The sequence below is a fragment of the Emydura macquarii genome, unplaced genomic scaffold (genome assembly GCF_026122565.2).
Source record: "Emydura macquarii macquarii isolate MOO-44397 ecotype Brisbane River unplaced genomic scaffold, CSIRO-AGI_Emac_v2 contig_3062, whole genome shotgun sequence".
Classification (NCBI taxonomy): Eukaryota; Metazoa; Chordata; order Testudines; family Chelidae; genus Emydura; species Emydura macquarii.
Genome location: NW_027133199.1, coordinates 3643938 through 3660245, shown reverse-complemented (window position 1 = coordinate 3660245; position 16308 = coordinate 3643938). Strand labels below are relative to the sequence as shown.

The 16308-nt window shown below is 38.1% G+C and overlaps 1 protein-coding gene across 4 annotated transcripts in view; it reads right to left on the bottom strand.

The window, feature by feature from the left end:
* Positions 1-8991: 8991 nt before the first annotated feature.
* The window catches only part of TAPT1 (transmembrane anterior posterior transformation 1), a 90836-nt gene continuing 83519 nt past the window's right edge, over positions 8992-16308 (bottom strand). For all 4 annotated transcript variants that reach the window (XM_067530352.1, XM_067530353.1, XM_067530354.1 and 1 more), the window contains 2 exons: positions 14050-14210; positions 8992-11194 (listed from right to left, as the gene is read on the bottom strand). In XM_067530352.1, the coding sequence (XP_067386453.1) occupies positions 10965-11194; positions 14050-14210 (391 nt within the window). In that variant the 3' untranslated portion in view covers positions 8992-10964. The remainder of the gene's footprint in view (positions 11195-14049; positions 14211-16308) is intronic.

Here is a 16308-nt window from a genome sequence, read left to right as displayed (position 1 = left end):
TAGAGCTTAAATACAAGATAACATTTTTATATTCCATTCAGGCCTCTTTTCATCAGCTGACCCAGCAATGAAACCATACTGTTGGCTATTGGACATCCCCCAAAAATATTCATGGCAACAGGTTACTGAAAACAAAGTATACTTCTTTATGGTAAAACCAACCAAGAGCACTTATTTTTTTCTCCACAAAACCTATCACTAAAACACAAAAAATCAGTATTAGTAACTTAACTAGCAATTTCCTGGATTGCCCAAGAACACTTTTGTGCTCATTTCTTTTCCGCAATCAGTTTTGTTCCTGTGTAAAAATCCTCTTTTACAGACTTGTTTGGAAAGGAATGCTCATTTTGGTATCATCAGAAGATGCAGAGAATATGGCCTGGATGAGGAAGATATTAATCATGGAAAAACTTCACATATCTGAAATGAAGCAAGAAGGAGAGACTTGAAACATGGATCCCTTTCTTACAGTAGCTAAATGAGTCAACTCCAGTACCTGCAAGTTAAGAAGATGGCATGCTGCCTACTCTTGCCACTGGCACACAAGCCATCCAAGTACTGTATTGTTCAAAATGAGAACAAAACAGAGCACGCATAATGTTACTTAAGGTGACCAGTTAGTATTGCCCTCAATTGGAAGGGTGGCATTTTTTCGCTTTCATGATGGAGCTTGTGGTTTTGTGGTTCATGATGGAGAGTTGTGGATATTGATTTGGTTTGACTATTAAAGGTTCAGTGTATCTGCGGAGTTTAAAAATATTGACAGGAAAACACTTATTGATTATAGGGGAAGGAACTGCAATACATATCTTCATGCTTCAGCTTCCACCCTGGACACATTACACGATCCATTGTCTACAGCCAAGCTTAAGATACAACCGGATTTGCTCCGATCCCTCAGACAGAGACAAACACTTACAGGATCTCCATAAAACAGTCTTAAAACTACAATACCCACCTGGAGAGGTGAAGAAACAAATTGACAGAGCCAGACAGGTACCCAGAAGTCACCTACTACAGGACAGACCCAACAAAGAAAACAACAGAATGCCACTGGCCACCACCTACAGCCCCCAGCTAAAATCTCTCCAACACATCATTAAGGATCTACAACCTATCCTAGCAGATGATCCCTCACTCGCTCAAGCCGTGGGAGGCAGACCTATCTTTGCTTACAGACAGCTCCCCAACCTGAAGCAAATACTCACCAGCAACCATACACCATACAACAAGAACAGTAACCCAGGAACCTATCCCTGCAACAAACTCCGTTGCCAGCTCTGCCTGCACATCGACTCTAGTGACACCATCACAGGTCCTAACCACATCAGCCATACCATAAGGATCTCATTCACCTGCACATCTACTAATGTAATATATGCCATCATGTGCCAGCAATGCCCCTCTGCCATGTACATTGGCCAAACTGGACTGTCACTATGCAAAAGAATAAATGGACACAAATCAGACATAAAAAACGGTAACATCCATAAACCAGTCGGAGAGCACTTCAATCGCTCAGGACACTCTGTAGCTGACTTGAAAGTTGCCATACTTCTACAAAAAAACTTCAAAAACAAACTTCAGCGAGAAACTGCAGAGCTGGAACTCATATGCAGACTTGACACAATCAAACTGGGTCTGAATAGGGACTTGGAATGGTTATCTCATTACAAGAAGTGATTGTCACTGTTTACACATTCTCACCTTCTAATCAATGGTTGTGAATAGTCCGCATCTACTCTAACTGAATGGACTTTGCTAACACCTACCCTCCCCATTGTTGTTCTTTACCCTTGGATGTATATATAGACCCCCTATCTGATTTCTATTTCTTGCATCTGACAAAGTGGGTTGCAGTCCACGAAAGTTTATGCCTGCAGAAATTAAATTTGTTAGTCTTTAAAGTGCTATAGGACTCTTTTTTTTTTTAGAATTCTGATAGGTGCTTATGACCATTAGATGGTTTGTCAGATCAATGAAGCAAATACAATAAAAAGGCAGAGGGCAAAAGCTCAAACTCATGTTGCACACTAAACCATTTTCAACAGCAGACCCGCAATCTCCTAAAGCGGACAGTGATAGTGGGAATAGATATGGGACCACTCCTGAACTTTATTATGCACATGCTTAAGTGCTTTGCTGGACCAGGACCAAACACAGGCAGGTCAGCTGGACCTAGATACCTACGGTAAGAAATTGCCTACTAGAAATACTCCATAGTTTCATTCTTTGTTTTAGGGAAAAACTGATACAGTGTGAAAATTCAAAGCTTCATCTGTTTAAGAATTTTCTCTGTCTCCCCCCATGTGCAGTCTAGGCAGCAGGGCCAAATTCAATCTTGGTGCACCCAGGCACAACAGTGTTGAGGTATCGGATTCATGCCAGGCAAGCACAGAATATGTTTGTATTGAGATAGCCCATCATGCTAATTCTTCCATTGCTATGCGGCTTAAGATGTGTGGCAAATACAAATTCTCCCTCATGAAGCATTCCATTGAATCTGGAGACTAAGGACAGCTCAGAAGATTTTTGTTGGAGCAGCCTAGTTTTAGCAGTCAAGTCCTTTGCTTTCACGATAGGTTTTCAGCATTAGCTACTGATACAAGATTAAGTCCCAGTGCAAGGCTCATTCTCTCATTACAGCCACTGGTTTGGGGAGTTCCAAAGGGTGGAGGATGTTAACTGATCTGGACGTGAGGTCCCATTGCTTAGAGGTGAGAAATCTGGGACTCACAGTGAGAGAAGTTTTCAGTAGAAACAAGTGTAGCTCAGCTCCTGCTGCTCTGGCCCAAGGGAAGCTCCCTATTGTCTGTATCACTACAGTTGCTGCCTTCTGACCAGAGGGGTCCCAGTTCAAGTCTCAGCTGCAGTGAGATGTGAGACAGCCAGTCCAGCATCAGCTGCAGGACTCCTACGTGTACTAGTCAGCTATAGTGCTTAGCCACCAGCAATAATAAACTGCCCGATCTGATTTGTGCAGATGAATCTACAGATGCAGTATCCGGTTTGGGAGAGACAAGAGCAGTTTAAAGCTCCTGATATTTCTCCCCCCCAGGCATCTGAGCATTGAGCTGAAGGTTCCACCTCTGGGGATGAGCAAGCAGTAGAATCACCAAACATGACCTGTTTTTAACTGCAGCTTTGATATAGTTCTGCCTTGTGCTGAGCCACCTCAACTCCTGAGGAAGGTCAGTGGGAATTGGGGGCACTCAGCGTCCCGCAGGATCCAGTCATTACGCTCACAGAATGTTATCAGAGAGGAGGAACTTCACCATCACTAGGGGTTGATGTAATAAAATTTGAGCACTTACAGCGAGGACTCTTCTCAAACTGGAGCTTCAGCTCCTACCACAGGAGAGCCAATGGCCATAGAAGAGCAGAACTGGGGCAGGATTAGTGCTTGAGTTGCATGAAGTTGCACTCTTCCCTGAGCAACAAAATAGCTCCATGTTAAAAAGTACAACTTTGTTTAGTAACTTCCTTTGATCCAAGATAAACATTCCTGTCACAGGTCCTGCCATGTGATCCCAGTACAGCTGGACTCAGATATTTGGACAATAACTTGTTTGTGGCTTAAAAATGTGCTGCTCATTGCATATGCAGATTTAAGGCTGTTGATTAATACTGAATAAGCTAATACTACAAAGTATGTTTGCCTATACAAACATATGAGCATTAATTATCTATTTCACACTGTTTGCTTTGTGCTTTACATTTCATCCCTAACAGAATTTACCATCTCAGGGGTCAGTCCTGTAGACTAAATCCCTGTGTCTGCTTGGAAGCTTGCCTACACGGGACAGCTTGAAGGACTGAGGCCTAAGATACGTCTTCAACTTCCTTTGATGCTCAGTATCTCATGGGCTCAGGTGAACAAAACAAGCAGAACATTAGCAGAGTCTTGCAAATTATTTACCAGTGCTTTTCCTTGTCTGGAGGATAATAAAATGCATTAGGGGTGGAATCCTGGCCTTATTGAGTATGTCTACACTGCATTTTAAAACCCCACGACAGCAGGTTTCAGAGCCCTAGTCTACAGACTCTGGCTTATGCTACAGCACTTAAAAACAGCTGTATTGACATTTGGGTTTGGGCTGGAGCTTGGGCTCTGAAGCCAGAGATGGGAGCTCTTGCTGCGATAGGTATGTCTACACTGCATTTTAAAAGCTATCAGGATGCAGCGATGCTCCCACTCTGGAAAGCGTTTAGGAATGACAGAGATTATCTAGAGAGCATTAGGTTGATGGATTGTTCTAGAGGTGTGCAGTGTTTGAAATGAAAGACCAAACAACTCAGAAATTGATTTCTTTCACATTGTTACAAAAATGAAAATGAGCCCATGATTGTTAAAAACCCCCATGCTCTTACCATTTCCAGGTTTACCTGTAAATCCATCACTAGATCTGCAATAGGTTTACTGACCTGATTGACAGCTCTTCAGTTTCTTCTTACGTATTCAAGCAGCTCGATTTTAGATTCTCTCTGGTTGCAGGTCATGTTGTTTGTGATGGGGAAAACACAACATGCGACCAAGGAACAAAATTAACAAGTTCAAATTTACAAGGTGGATACATTTTTTGCTGTGTTAGAAATAAGAGACAAATGGAAACTTCATTAGGGAATCTCCACACCATTTCCCTGTGACAAACTGCTTAACTTCACTCTCCTATAGCCCGTGCTTGAATCACATTCATGTGACACTTCGTAATAGGCAGAGGTATCTTTTAGCTTTCATAAATATGAGAGATGGTCTAGCTGCATAACTTAATATAGTCTGTTAAGGCTCTTCTAGTGAAAATAAATTTCAGATTGTGGCAGTTTAGAAGTCATAGAAGGTAATTTGTTTTTTGGAATCAATAGAACGAACACCTTCAAATATGCATATAGTAGCTATTTAAAAGGACAGTATGAAGAGGAAAGCTCTCTGTTTAATATCTACAAAGAGGTCAATTACAACACAAAGTCAGGATTTCATCAAGCTGATTAAAAGTGTACTTGAGACTAGTTTGCTCACTTAAATTAGAGTGTCCTAGTTTGTAAGGCAGAAATATGTCACTCTTTTGTACTCAATTTTTGTAATGTTCATATGGCAAAACAATTTTAGCTGTATAATTTTTAGATAGGATAGGAGCTGATTTGCATTCTAGTTTTGAATGAAATCTATTTTTCACTTGTGTTCCTCACCACTACCAAAAAACAGGTATAAATAGGAAATCTGAATCTAAGACTAAACAGTTGTAATTAGCATTTGACGTTTGCCATAATAAAGTGAGCACTTTACTTCATTAAGACTGGATCTACTGTCATGACAAAAAACAAGTTGCTTTATTAAAACTGTAATTGAAAAAATTTAGATAGATAGATATTTACAGTAATGGAAATGTCTTAAAAACCCAAACGACTAAAGATGAGAAAATTACACAATATATAAACAAACCTTAAATTATGACTGAATTAAATACATTAACAGAATACTCATGATTATAAAACCTATTTAGGCTTGAGGGGAAATTCTGCTTAGCTGATGAACATCTGAAAGGCTGCGTAACCTTTCATAGTTTAATAAAATATTCCTATGGAGAAAGCTTGGTAGTTAAAGCCCAACAAAATGCATCTTGTGTTTGCACACACTGCCAATTTTGTGTGTGCTTTTAAAATTCATTAAAAAAATGTATGAATTTAGCTTAAATACAGCTGGGTGTGCTTTTTGGGATACATGGATTCCACATGTCCATTTATTCATTCTTTAGATTCAGTTCTCAATTATCTGAATATAAAGACAAGGTTGACTGAAATTTGCAAGCAAAGAGAATGAAATCCACAAAAATGTAAATGGGATACACAGCGTATGTCTGGGCCTGGCTAATATTTGCCCTTTTGCGTCTCCTGAACCCAACAAATCACTTCTGGGGTTATACGGAGGCAAGATGATAGAATGTAACCAGACTAAGGTTACAAATGCTGTAGTGCTCTTCCGGTCAAGGTGCAGATGAAATGTTCAAAGAATCCATGTTAAGTGTATAGCCAGGGCACTAAACAATTTAGAGCCTACCGCAACTGGAAAAATGTACTTTACATACCCAATGTTGTGCCTATAATGCCAGATATTAAAACAGCCCAATGAAAAGTGTGTTCTCACAACTGCCTTCTGATCAATAACCCTTTCTCAAACACACCTTTGTATTATTCTGATCCAGCAAAGCTTTTAAGCATGTTTGTAACTGAGTGAGTAGTCCCAGTCATTGACCTCTCACATTCTTAAATCGTGCACGATTTAATGCTTTGCTGAAGCCCAGGTAAGCATCTTCTAATAGCTCCTTTCATTGGCTCCAGGTAACTGACTGTCATTCACACCTTTTGTAACCAAAATAAAGTCTTTGCTGAAGTCAAACTGTTAATTTACCTTTTAATTTCTCTCTCAAAATCCGTAAATTGGAAAGGATCGGCAGACAGAGCAGCAGGCTACTATGTGTGTCTCCCTGAGGCAATAGAGGCACTGTCAATGGTTGTCACTTACCAAAAATGATCAGGAACATGTAACAGTTCTTAAAGCCAACTTGTTTGGGCATAGTTCCCCGGAAGCGGTAGGATGCCCTAGTTGGAGGAAGTTGACTCGGTACAAGCTAACTCATTCCTACAACAGTACCAAGGACTATTAAACTAGTAAAATTATTGGAACTATTAACTTTTTTGTTGTTGTTACGCAGGAAGGAGTGTTCCAACTCTGGCTATGCGGCGGTAAGAAGGAACTGAGGGAGCGTCGACCCGTGCAGTCTCATAACACCTTGGATACACCATGTGGTGAACGCACGACACACACGCAAGTTGATGGAGACTACTTTGAACAATTCCAGTGCCAGCACATGGTGTGCATGCACACCCACGTCTAGAATCCACATAGGGACCAACACTTGAAGAATTGCTAGTTAGCTATAAATTAGTTGTGAACACTTGTCACCTTTCCCTCCCCAGCTGCTGATCTGACCCAGTAAAACAGGTTGGAAAATTACAGCCTACAGAACAAGAGACTTATCTAAGTTCATCTATCAGATACATGCCTTTCCTCACCAAGTCGAGGAAAGCCACCTGGAACAGGCAGACCAGGGAGGGGACAATATGGAAAAAATGGAGAACAAGAAACTGTAAGAAGATCCTGCAAGTATGTTTGAAGAGTCCCAGCCACAATGTCCACAATGCTATTTTTAGTGTTCAACTCAAGCCCCACTAACGTAAGTCTGTCTACCCAGACTGGGAGGCATGCTCCCAGCTGCAATGTAAACATACCCTTAAAGGCTTATCCATATGGAGACACTCAGGAAAATTCATGTGAATTAATGAAAACTGAATTTAAATCAGATTAGTTAAACCGCATTAAACGGAAGTGTGAACACACTCATTCAGAATTAGTGACCTTAATTCAGTTTAGTTTAATTAAAAAGTGTAGTAAGCTAAACCAAATGAGGGTCACACACCACACATTGCAACTTCAACTACCTCCTTTTCACCCTTTTGGTACATACGCCTTAACAGATTATATATTCCTCAACACGAAAAGTTTGGTGAAGTAGTGTATTAAGTTTGGACAGGGTAGTCTGATAAAGGGTTGTGAGTAGAAGGGCAGTTATAGGGGTGATAGAAGGCAGACAATGCTATGGGGCTGTGAAAATTGCAGTACATGGTCTGTAACGTACAATAGTACTGATATGTGCGTGCGACTGGAGGAATAGAGAGTCTGTACAGGTAGACATTAATATTTCTCATTTCCTTGCTTTTGTGGGGAGATATGTCAGGTATATTATGTGTAGCAACCTCAAGTGCTTTGCAATGACGTTTTCTGTTTATTAGTTTACTACATTTTTTAAAGCTTGATTGAAAGTGGAGGATGAAAATCTGTGGGGCGGAGAAACGCAGCTACTCATGTTGTACGATAAAATGTGACAAATGGGTAGTTACTGAGAGAGTTGGCCCCTTACCCCAGTCAGTCAGGTTTGAATTGCCTAGTTCCCATCAATCAGGTTTGCATATGTACCAGATCGAGTTAGCACACATATCTCTAAAAAGTTTAGTGGATAGACCATGTTCAAGGGTTTTTTGTCAGCAATGCAAACTAGAAAAGACAAGGAAAAATGTCAGCTAAAGCCCTATTTAAAAGGGCTATGAAGAGAAAGCAAACAAAAAGTATATAAATAATCCAGAGAGCATAAAAACTAACCTCTGTGTGATATTTTATGCTGGCCACCTTCTTTTAGAGGGAAAAAAAAGGAATGTATACCAATTTTAAACCCGTTAGAACACAGCCCTAACTATGGAGTTGCGACCAGTCACCTCCACAGCATACATGTACGTACGTATGTACGTACGCGCGCACGCTCCCACGCGCGCACGCACACACACACGAGAAGTGGAACTACAATATAGTTAATAAGTTAAAGTTTTGGCAGCCATTTTAAATGGCCACATATTCACAAATCATATTTCTAGAAGAAGTTTTTTTAAAAATCAGGTATTATTGTAACTAAATTTTCTATCACCAAGAGCTGGGATTCTTTTTTCTTTTGCATTTGGCAACACTTTTTATACAGTCAGTTACCCTTGTTTGTGTAGTCTTTCACACAGTAAGAGGAAAAACATTAAAAATAGGACAGTGGATATGTAAAAATCACAAAAATGAACAGGATTGATGTAAGGGCAAGTGAAACAGAAAACTAATTTTTTTTAAAAAATTGACCGGGTTTCAACTTGATTCTCTCTCTAAACAATTAACATTCCGATTAACAGTAGGCTGGCATTAACACCTCCTGTGGATTTTAGACAGTGATAAGTACACAAGAACAAAACCAGTATTAAAATCAGGTCTAAAGTAGGGTGCTTGTCCTGTGCTTGCAAAAAATAAGCTCTTCATAGTGAAAACAGACTTCGCAGAAAGTCACATTGCAGTATTCAAAACTGGCAAATGTAGCAAAGAAATCCAGTCTATTCTTCTCCTTTTTTTAAACAAAGATTACAAAATTGAATTTTATTGAGTTTCACACAAGATGCACTTATAAAATTGGTACAGAATGTCATTTAACAGAAGAAATGAAAATCATTCCAAGCTTCCTTTAGCAACTGCTAAATAATTGAAACATTTAAGTTACACCAAATTCACAGATGATCTGAATTGAATTTTAATGTGTAAATTTCTCAACGAACATAAAATACATAAAAAATAAAAGCATTTTAGACTCTCCTTCCCCCACCCCAACAGCCTCCATTGATTCTACCCATTAGTCCAGCTACTGTTGGCGGAAGAGAAGAGGGTGCATACCAAGAAGCTCCCTTTAGAGCAGATGATGTTGACCTGTATGATAAAGCCATTTTTCATTACAACTTCAAATTCTGCTCAGTTTCATAACATTATTTCTGTACATTTATCTCTGTTCTGTCATATTAACACAACTCTGCAGATTTTAGGAATTAGCATGTATTCTTCCACATTTCATATTCATAAGCCCAACATTAAATTTTGGCTTTTCCACTCTGTAATAGATTATAAATCAATTAATAATAAACAAAATTCTGTGGTTTGTTCATAACTGAAATATCTGTGTCATATCCAAAAACCAAAATAAGATTCCAAGGGAAATAATTTAGTTGACATTAATGTAAATCTTTTAAAAGGTTTTTGAAAATAGAGGTTAATGTTGCAATTTAACAGCGTATCTAGGATTCATCACTGGATGAAAGATTGTCTTTTAATGCAGTTCTTTAGCCTAGATATTGAGTTGAAATGTGTTCATTCTTGATTTGAGGGATCCAAAGTGCCTTTTGCCAATTCCCCCCACCTTGCCACACACACCAGAAATTAAGATGCATTATACTTCATAAAACCAAGTGTTTCATAACAAAGCTATTCAAATCTACTTACATTTGCTTAAAATCCATCAATTAAAATGGACACTTCTGATTTTCTGTACAACTATTATATGGGCATATTTTCCAGCCAAGTTAACAGATAGATGCCATTTTTATCAACTGGTTTAAACCAAAATGCAGTGCGTAATTATTTCTTCTGTTGCATAAATTCCAGATAATTTCAATACAGCACTAGTGTTGCTTGCTTAAGTTCACACTACCTATCCTCAATATAAAGAAGTGCCACTTCAAAACAAAATGTTTCCCATTGCAAAAAACAAGCCTCAGCTTTTTTTTTTTTTTTTTTTTAAAAAGCCTTTCCTATAGCATTTATAAATGTCTAAAGTTTGCCTTGCAGAACACATTGTAATTGAACAGAAAAATGATGAAGCTGTGTTTGCACAGTTATGCAGAACCTTCACTAAATTTCTTTGTATTTGTGATCCATTTTCTTCACTGGCTTACATTTTAGATAAAATACTATGCAGTAGGTCTTTCATTTAAATATAGTATTTTATTCTGATTAGTTCAGATACATCTTCAAAGACTTTTCTGGTGACAAGAATAATTATCTTGACTTACTGTTTAATCTACCAGTGCTTTTTTGTGTGTTGGCTGATAAGTACAAGTTTTGAAATCTGTTTGCAGCTGTTTATGAAAACAACATGAGACTGGAAAGATGAGCTTCCTATTAAAGTTGTCACACATTCCCAGGTATATCCTCATACTGGAGAGACTTTGATAAAAGTGATACCTTCTGGAAGCATGGTTTCACAAAGCAAAATAGGATTTTGATTTTTTTCAGTCTATTTCCAAGACAGCGATACTATAGCTCTGCAAAATAGACAAGGAGACTCTCACAATCCATGATATTTTCCGAAGAGTCAAGTAAAAGATTTCTGTTACTTGACCTGACCAGCTACCAAGCCAAGTTACTTGTAGAAATTAATATTTGTTTGCCATTAATAATTTAAGTTTTAAAATAAATATTTAAGTGCCTTTTTTGGCAACTGTCCATTCTGGTAGCATTTGCTGTCCCAATAAATCAGTATCCTAAGCACATCTATTTAGTCAATTCTGTTTCCACAAATGGTAAACCTGTCTATCTCCAACAAATCTTTCTTTGAAGATCTGTGTTTTAATTCTGAATTGTCTTGGATTATATCTTTATCTTCTCCATCAGGAGTTGTCAGGAATTGATCAGAGTTGCTTGTCACAAGTAAAGATGTGGTATTTTCCTTCTGATGTACAGGCTGATTGGTAACTGATGCAGAGAAACTCTCGTCTGTAGAAATTCCTGTTGGAAGAGCAGAAATCAGAATTAAAAAAAATGTATTAATTGTATAAGCACATCGATGCATTTGAAACTGAAAGATCTGTCCATTATCAAAGCTACACTGAGGGCTTAGAAGGTTAGCCACATGAACAATATAAGTAGCACAAAAGCAAATTAATCAGTTTTGGAAACCAGATACTACTTAATATCCTGTCAAACCACTTCACTTTTTGTTACCACTGCCATTAGGGTCCTATAATGCTTACTAATGCAATAAAATATTGTGTATGAATTTTGATTAACCTTGTGATACAAATCCAGCAAAATAAAGACATTCAGGCAATGCAGGAGCATACCATATGTCATCCAATATTGAGGCACAATCAGATGCAATAAAAAAGCAGCTAAAGGTCATGGTCATTGTGGCATACTATTGAAAACCATATGGTATGTTTCTGGTTTACTTGCTTGTTTTTATCGGTTTGTGTAATAAGTTTGTTTTCTCCACCTATCCCATCTGAAGCCTGTTGAAATTATTCCAATCAACAGTAGTAAAACAGAACTGATTTCTATAAAAGAATCTAGATTGTAGGATTGTATCCCAAAGTATTTGCATAGGAAAGCTGGATGCCCTATGTTTTAACCAATGGAGAAGGTTCATATATGGTAAATGATAACTAATGTGTTTGTTTTTATGGCATCTGATCCTAAAATAACTCCATGAAGTCCCTTGATTTGTTAGGGTTCCTTCCTTTTGTTTCAATAGAATTGATCGTTGGACTCATTAATACAATTTTTAAAAGGTTTATGAACACTTGACACCTAATATTTCTATGCTGTATTAAAATATAACTTTGAAAACAGCTGAAAATGCTGGATTTTCCCCACCCCAAAGGAAATTTGGCAGGGAAGAATGACATTATTTTTTGCTCTTCTTAGAAACAAGGTAAATGACATATTTTAAGGGAATTTGGCTGGCTTGGGTTGGGAAGTTGTTGTAAGATCCAGCCAACAGAACGTTATCCAACAAAAGTAATAAACATCAAAATTAGAGTTTTCAACAGAAATATTACAGCAATGTGTAAAACCACATAATTACTAGTTCCAGACAACTACTTTATAAGGCAGCTTCTCTATTATACCACCAATTCCAGTCATTTGTATATAGTATCTACTATTTTTAGGCAAAAAACCAGTCTTTGGAGTAATTTAATAAAGTCCCGTGTCAGTTAAACATACTGCACACACATGAGGGAAGAACAGTCATGACAACAAGGTTCACTGTAGAGGTTCAATATGAAGGTAGTTATCTTCCCACTGAACCATTTCCAGATGAATTAGTCTAATTTGTGACCCTATTCTTCAAAAGCAGCTGTCAAACTTTACATATGGTAATTGCAACTGTGTACACCCCTATGATTAAGGTGTAAACTCTCTGGAAAATAAAATACTCTTACACTATAGGGTGAAAGAAACTAGGCTAGATGAAATCCTTGATACCTGGTGATTGTATCGCTAGCAACAGATGACGTGCTGTTTAAATCTATAAATAGGGCATAAGGATTAATCAAGAATGAAGAACTCTGAAATAATATTGAAGAGACAGGAGTGGAGTGAAGCTAGAAAAATTCTTACATCTGATCTGGCTTTATAGTGAAACAACTGTTGTTAAAAGTCACTGTATTTATGAAATGAAGTGATGGCATTGAAGAATTAAGCTTTTCTTCCACCTCTGAGGATTTTATAGAAGCTGAGAATATTTTAAGTGACATTCATAGACGTATATAGGTCTCTGCTTCTTATAAAATTGTGTCATTTGAGGCATAAGCTCTCTGCTGACTGACCTGGTAAGCTTACTGCTGCTTCAGCTAAAAATAGTCTTCAGAGTTTATTTACTGGGAGCTGTTGGTAAGTTTTAAGGGTCAACCCTTAAGCATGAATTAAGTCCCATATCCAATGAAGTATTAAAATGTTTTATAATTTAAGAAAAAATTAGCACTGTAATACTGTAACATTTTCTAGGAAAAGCTTGGAAAAAGTATCTAGACCTACTGTATGTAAGTTTTTTCACAATTAATAAAAAAGCAATTTTATGGATTGAAGCCATTTTAAAATAAATGTATGCATTAAGTTTCTGCTCATATGATTTGACACAGTTGAGATACAAGGTTTTATAACTGAAATGCTGACAGATTCTTAACTCTAGGATTGCTATCAAGACACTATGATGTCTAAGCACCTTACATTTCATGCTGTTTAAGTCTTTGGCAAGCCTTAGAGTGAGAACACAATAAAGCCTCACTGTTAAATTCTCAGGGGCTCCCATTGGATTCTTCCCAGAGATGATATATAATCCAACTTTGTTGAGCAGAACTGTGAAGGTTTCTGTTTTTACCCATATTATGTCAAAGAGGGACATAAAAAAAACTAATACACCATTACAATTATTTATTAATAACAGTTTTTTAACACCTGATGTTAAAGGTCCTGTACATAAACTGCAGAAAAATAAGAAAACCACCCTATACATTATGAAACAAAAAATAAGGAGGCAATCTTCAGAACAGAAGAATTGACGTTAATTCCATTTAGAAAATGAAACCTCCTCCCGCATACCATGGTGGAAGTTTATTGTAGTGGAGAATATTTATGTCTGTGAAGGATGAAGCACTGAGTAATGGACAATAAATTCTTCTGTTTACAGAACTGTGATCCAGCTGCTAGGTGTATGCTCATAGTCCTAACATGTGAACCAAAGCATAGTTATTGCGTGGTACACTATGCGGTAAATGTACTGTTGAACAGCTGATTGAGTATTACATTTAATCTGGAAACAGTTTCCCCTCCACTGATCATCTGAAAAAAGTTAAACTTACCTTGAGTAGATTTAAATTTGCTTTGTGGTTTAGTGAATGGTTTCCCTGGAGTGTTAGCAGCGGGAGTACTGAACAACTTCTCTTCCATTTTTGCTTCCTTTACATATTGGCACGACTTTCCCAACAACACAATGCTGTTAAGGACTTTTAGTGAAATTAACCTGAAAAATAAAAGGATACATTTACGTGTTTGTGTTACTGGTGTTTATATCAAAACAGTTTAATAAATTATTTCTGCTGTCATGAAGGGATTTGTTAGCTAATTCTTCCAACTGTAAGGCTTCCTTATGGCCTATAGACTGGACAAAAACAAAAAACAAACAAACAAACAAAAAAAATCCCCACACTAAGTTGGTTTCAGGTTCCATGCTTTTTAATGTAAAAAGAGTTTCAGAGGGTAAAAAGTTCAAATGCTTCTAGAAGTCATTTGGATCCTAATATCAGTATTTTAGCTACTTAATATTAGTGTTTACTTAATGGAGTGACTATGGGAATTTCAGCAATTTTTCAACACATTAAGTACTTAAAAATCTAATTTGAAAAGCATATTTAAAGTAATAGCAAGTCCATGATAGTTGTGAAGCATCTCTAGTAATAATAAGCATTGTGGAACTCTCAAGCTCTGTCCAACCCTGGACCACATTGGTAACTTGCCAGGTATTCAAAGACTGCACCTAAATTTCCATAAAATGGCCAAACTGCAGTAGCTCTCAGCTTTAATATTGAGGTGTACAGTCCTTGGAGTCTACAAGTCCTAGCATGCAGTATTCCATTTCTATCTGAGTAGCCAGGCTGGGAGTAATATGATGCAGTAAACAATGAAGACCTAGATTCTTTTCCTGCCTCTGCCACTGATTTGCTGTGTAAACTTAGGCAAGTCTCTTTAGTTCTCTCTGCCTCAGTTTCCCATTTGTAAAATGGGAAAGAGACTTATTTACCTTTGTAACCACTTTGAGATTTACAGATGAAAAGCACTTTATAAAAGCTAATTACTACTACTCTTAACAGAACATCACATGCTAGGGGCCTGTACTATTTTTAGACCACACCTCCATATTGAAAATGAAAGCAGCTCAAGGCTGCATTGTGGGGGTCCAATGGCATAAAACAGACCCACTCTCTGTAGGATGAAACTTAAGCAATTGCCCATGTACATTTCAACCCTATATGACAAAACAAAAAATGCTGTTGAGGACACATCCTAAAATTCATTTCAACAAACTTCATTAATCATGGAAAGACAGAACAATAAACATTTCAGCCCTGTTTGGGGTTGCTGTTCAGTGAGAACTTTGATTTACAGGCCAGTCTGGTGGTTCTATGCTAGACTCAGAATTTGGGTCTCCTGAACTTGTTTCTTACTCAAGGAGCTGTAAGAGTATCTTTTATTTCTCTCATTAGATAGCCGGGGAGCAGCTGTGATAGGGTTTGGACAGAGCCCTATATCCCTAGGTGACGTTTCCCTCTGCAATCTGGACTGGTGAATTGCTGTTTCACCCCAATCCTTCACTCTTGGAGCCCGTCTTACCCTGCTTTGCTGTGAGAACCCCCATTCCTGGGCAGCTCATGCACAGCCTATAGCATGTAAATTACTCCTAACTCAGTAAGTGAGTGCCTCTAGTCAGCCACTCATGAGATTATGTAATGGTATGACCCCCCCACCACTATTCCCAGTCCCATATGCAACCCTAGGAACTACTGTCTTACAATGTTCGGTGTTGCCCACTGTACACTGAAGGCTCATATGTTCGTCAATTTATCAAAGAAATTGATATGCAGCAGCCTTGTCACTTCAAATGGAGTCTCTAACACACCTTAAACCAAATGCACTGCTTTAGATAACACACACACACACACACACAAAGTACAGAAAGATTTTAAGTGATTATAAGTCAGAGGAAAGCAGGTCGGATTTGATCAAGAGAAAATAAAAGGCAAATCGCATTCTAACCTAAGTGTAACACTTTCAGCAACCTTACAAATTCAGATGTTTCTCACAAGCTGTCTAGTCTGCCTCCAGCCGGGCCCTCCCCCTGTGATCAGCACTTCAGTTGCTTGGTGGTGTTTGTAGATGGAGATGGAAGACAGAACGAGCAGCAAAATGTCTCTCCTTTTTAAAATGCTCCTTCTCCCCGCTGGGGCTTTGTCCCCCTCCGACCACTCTTCAGGGTCAGGTGACAAACAGTGTCCATGTATGGTTCCCTTCATGTCCTGAGTCACTGTGGTCCTTTGTGGATTCATTTGTTGACATCTAGGCCA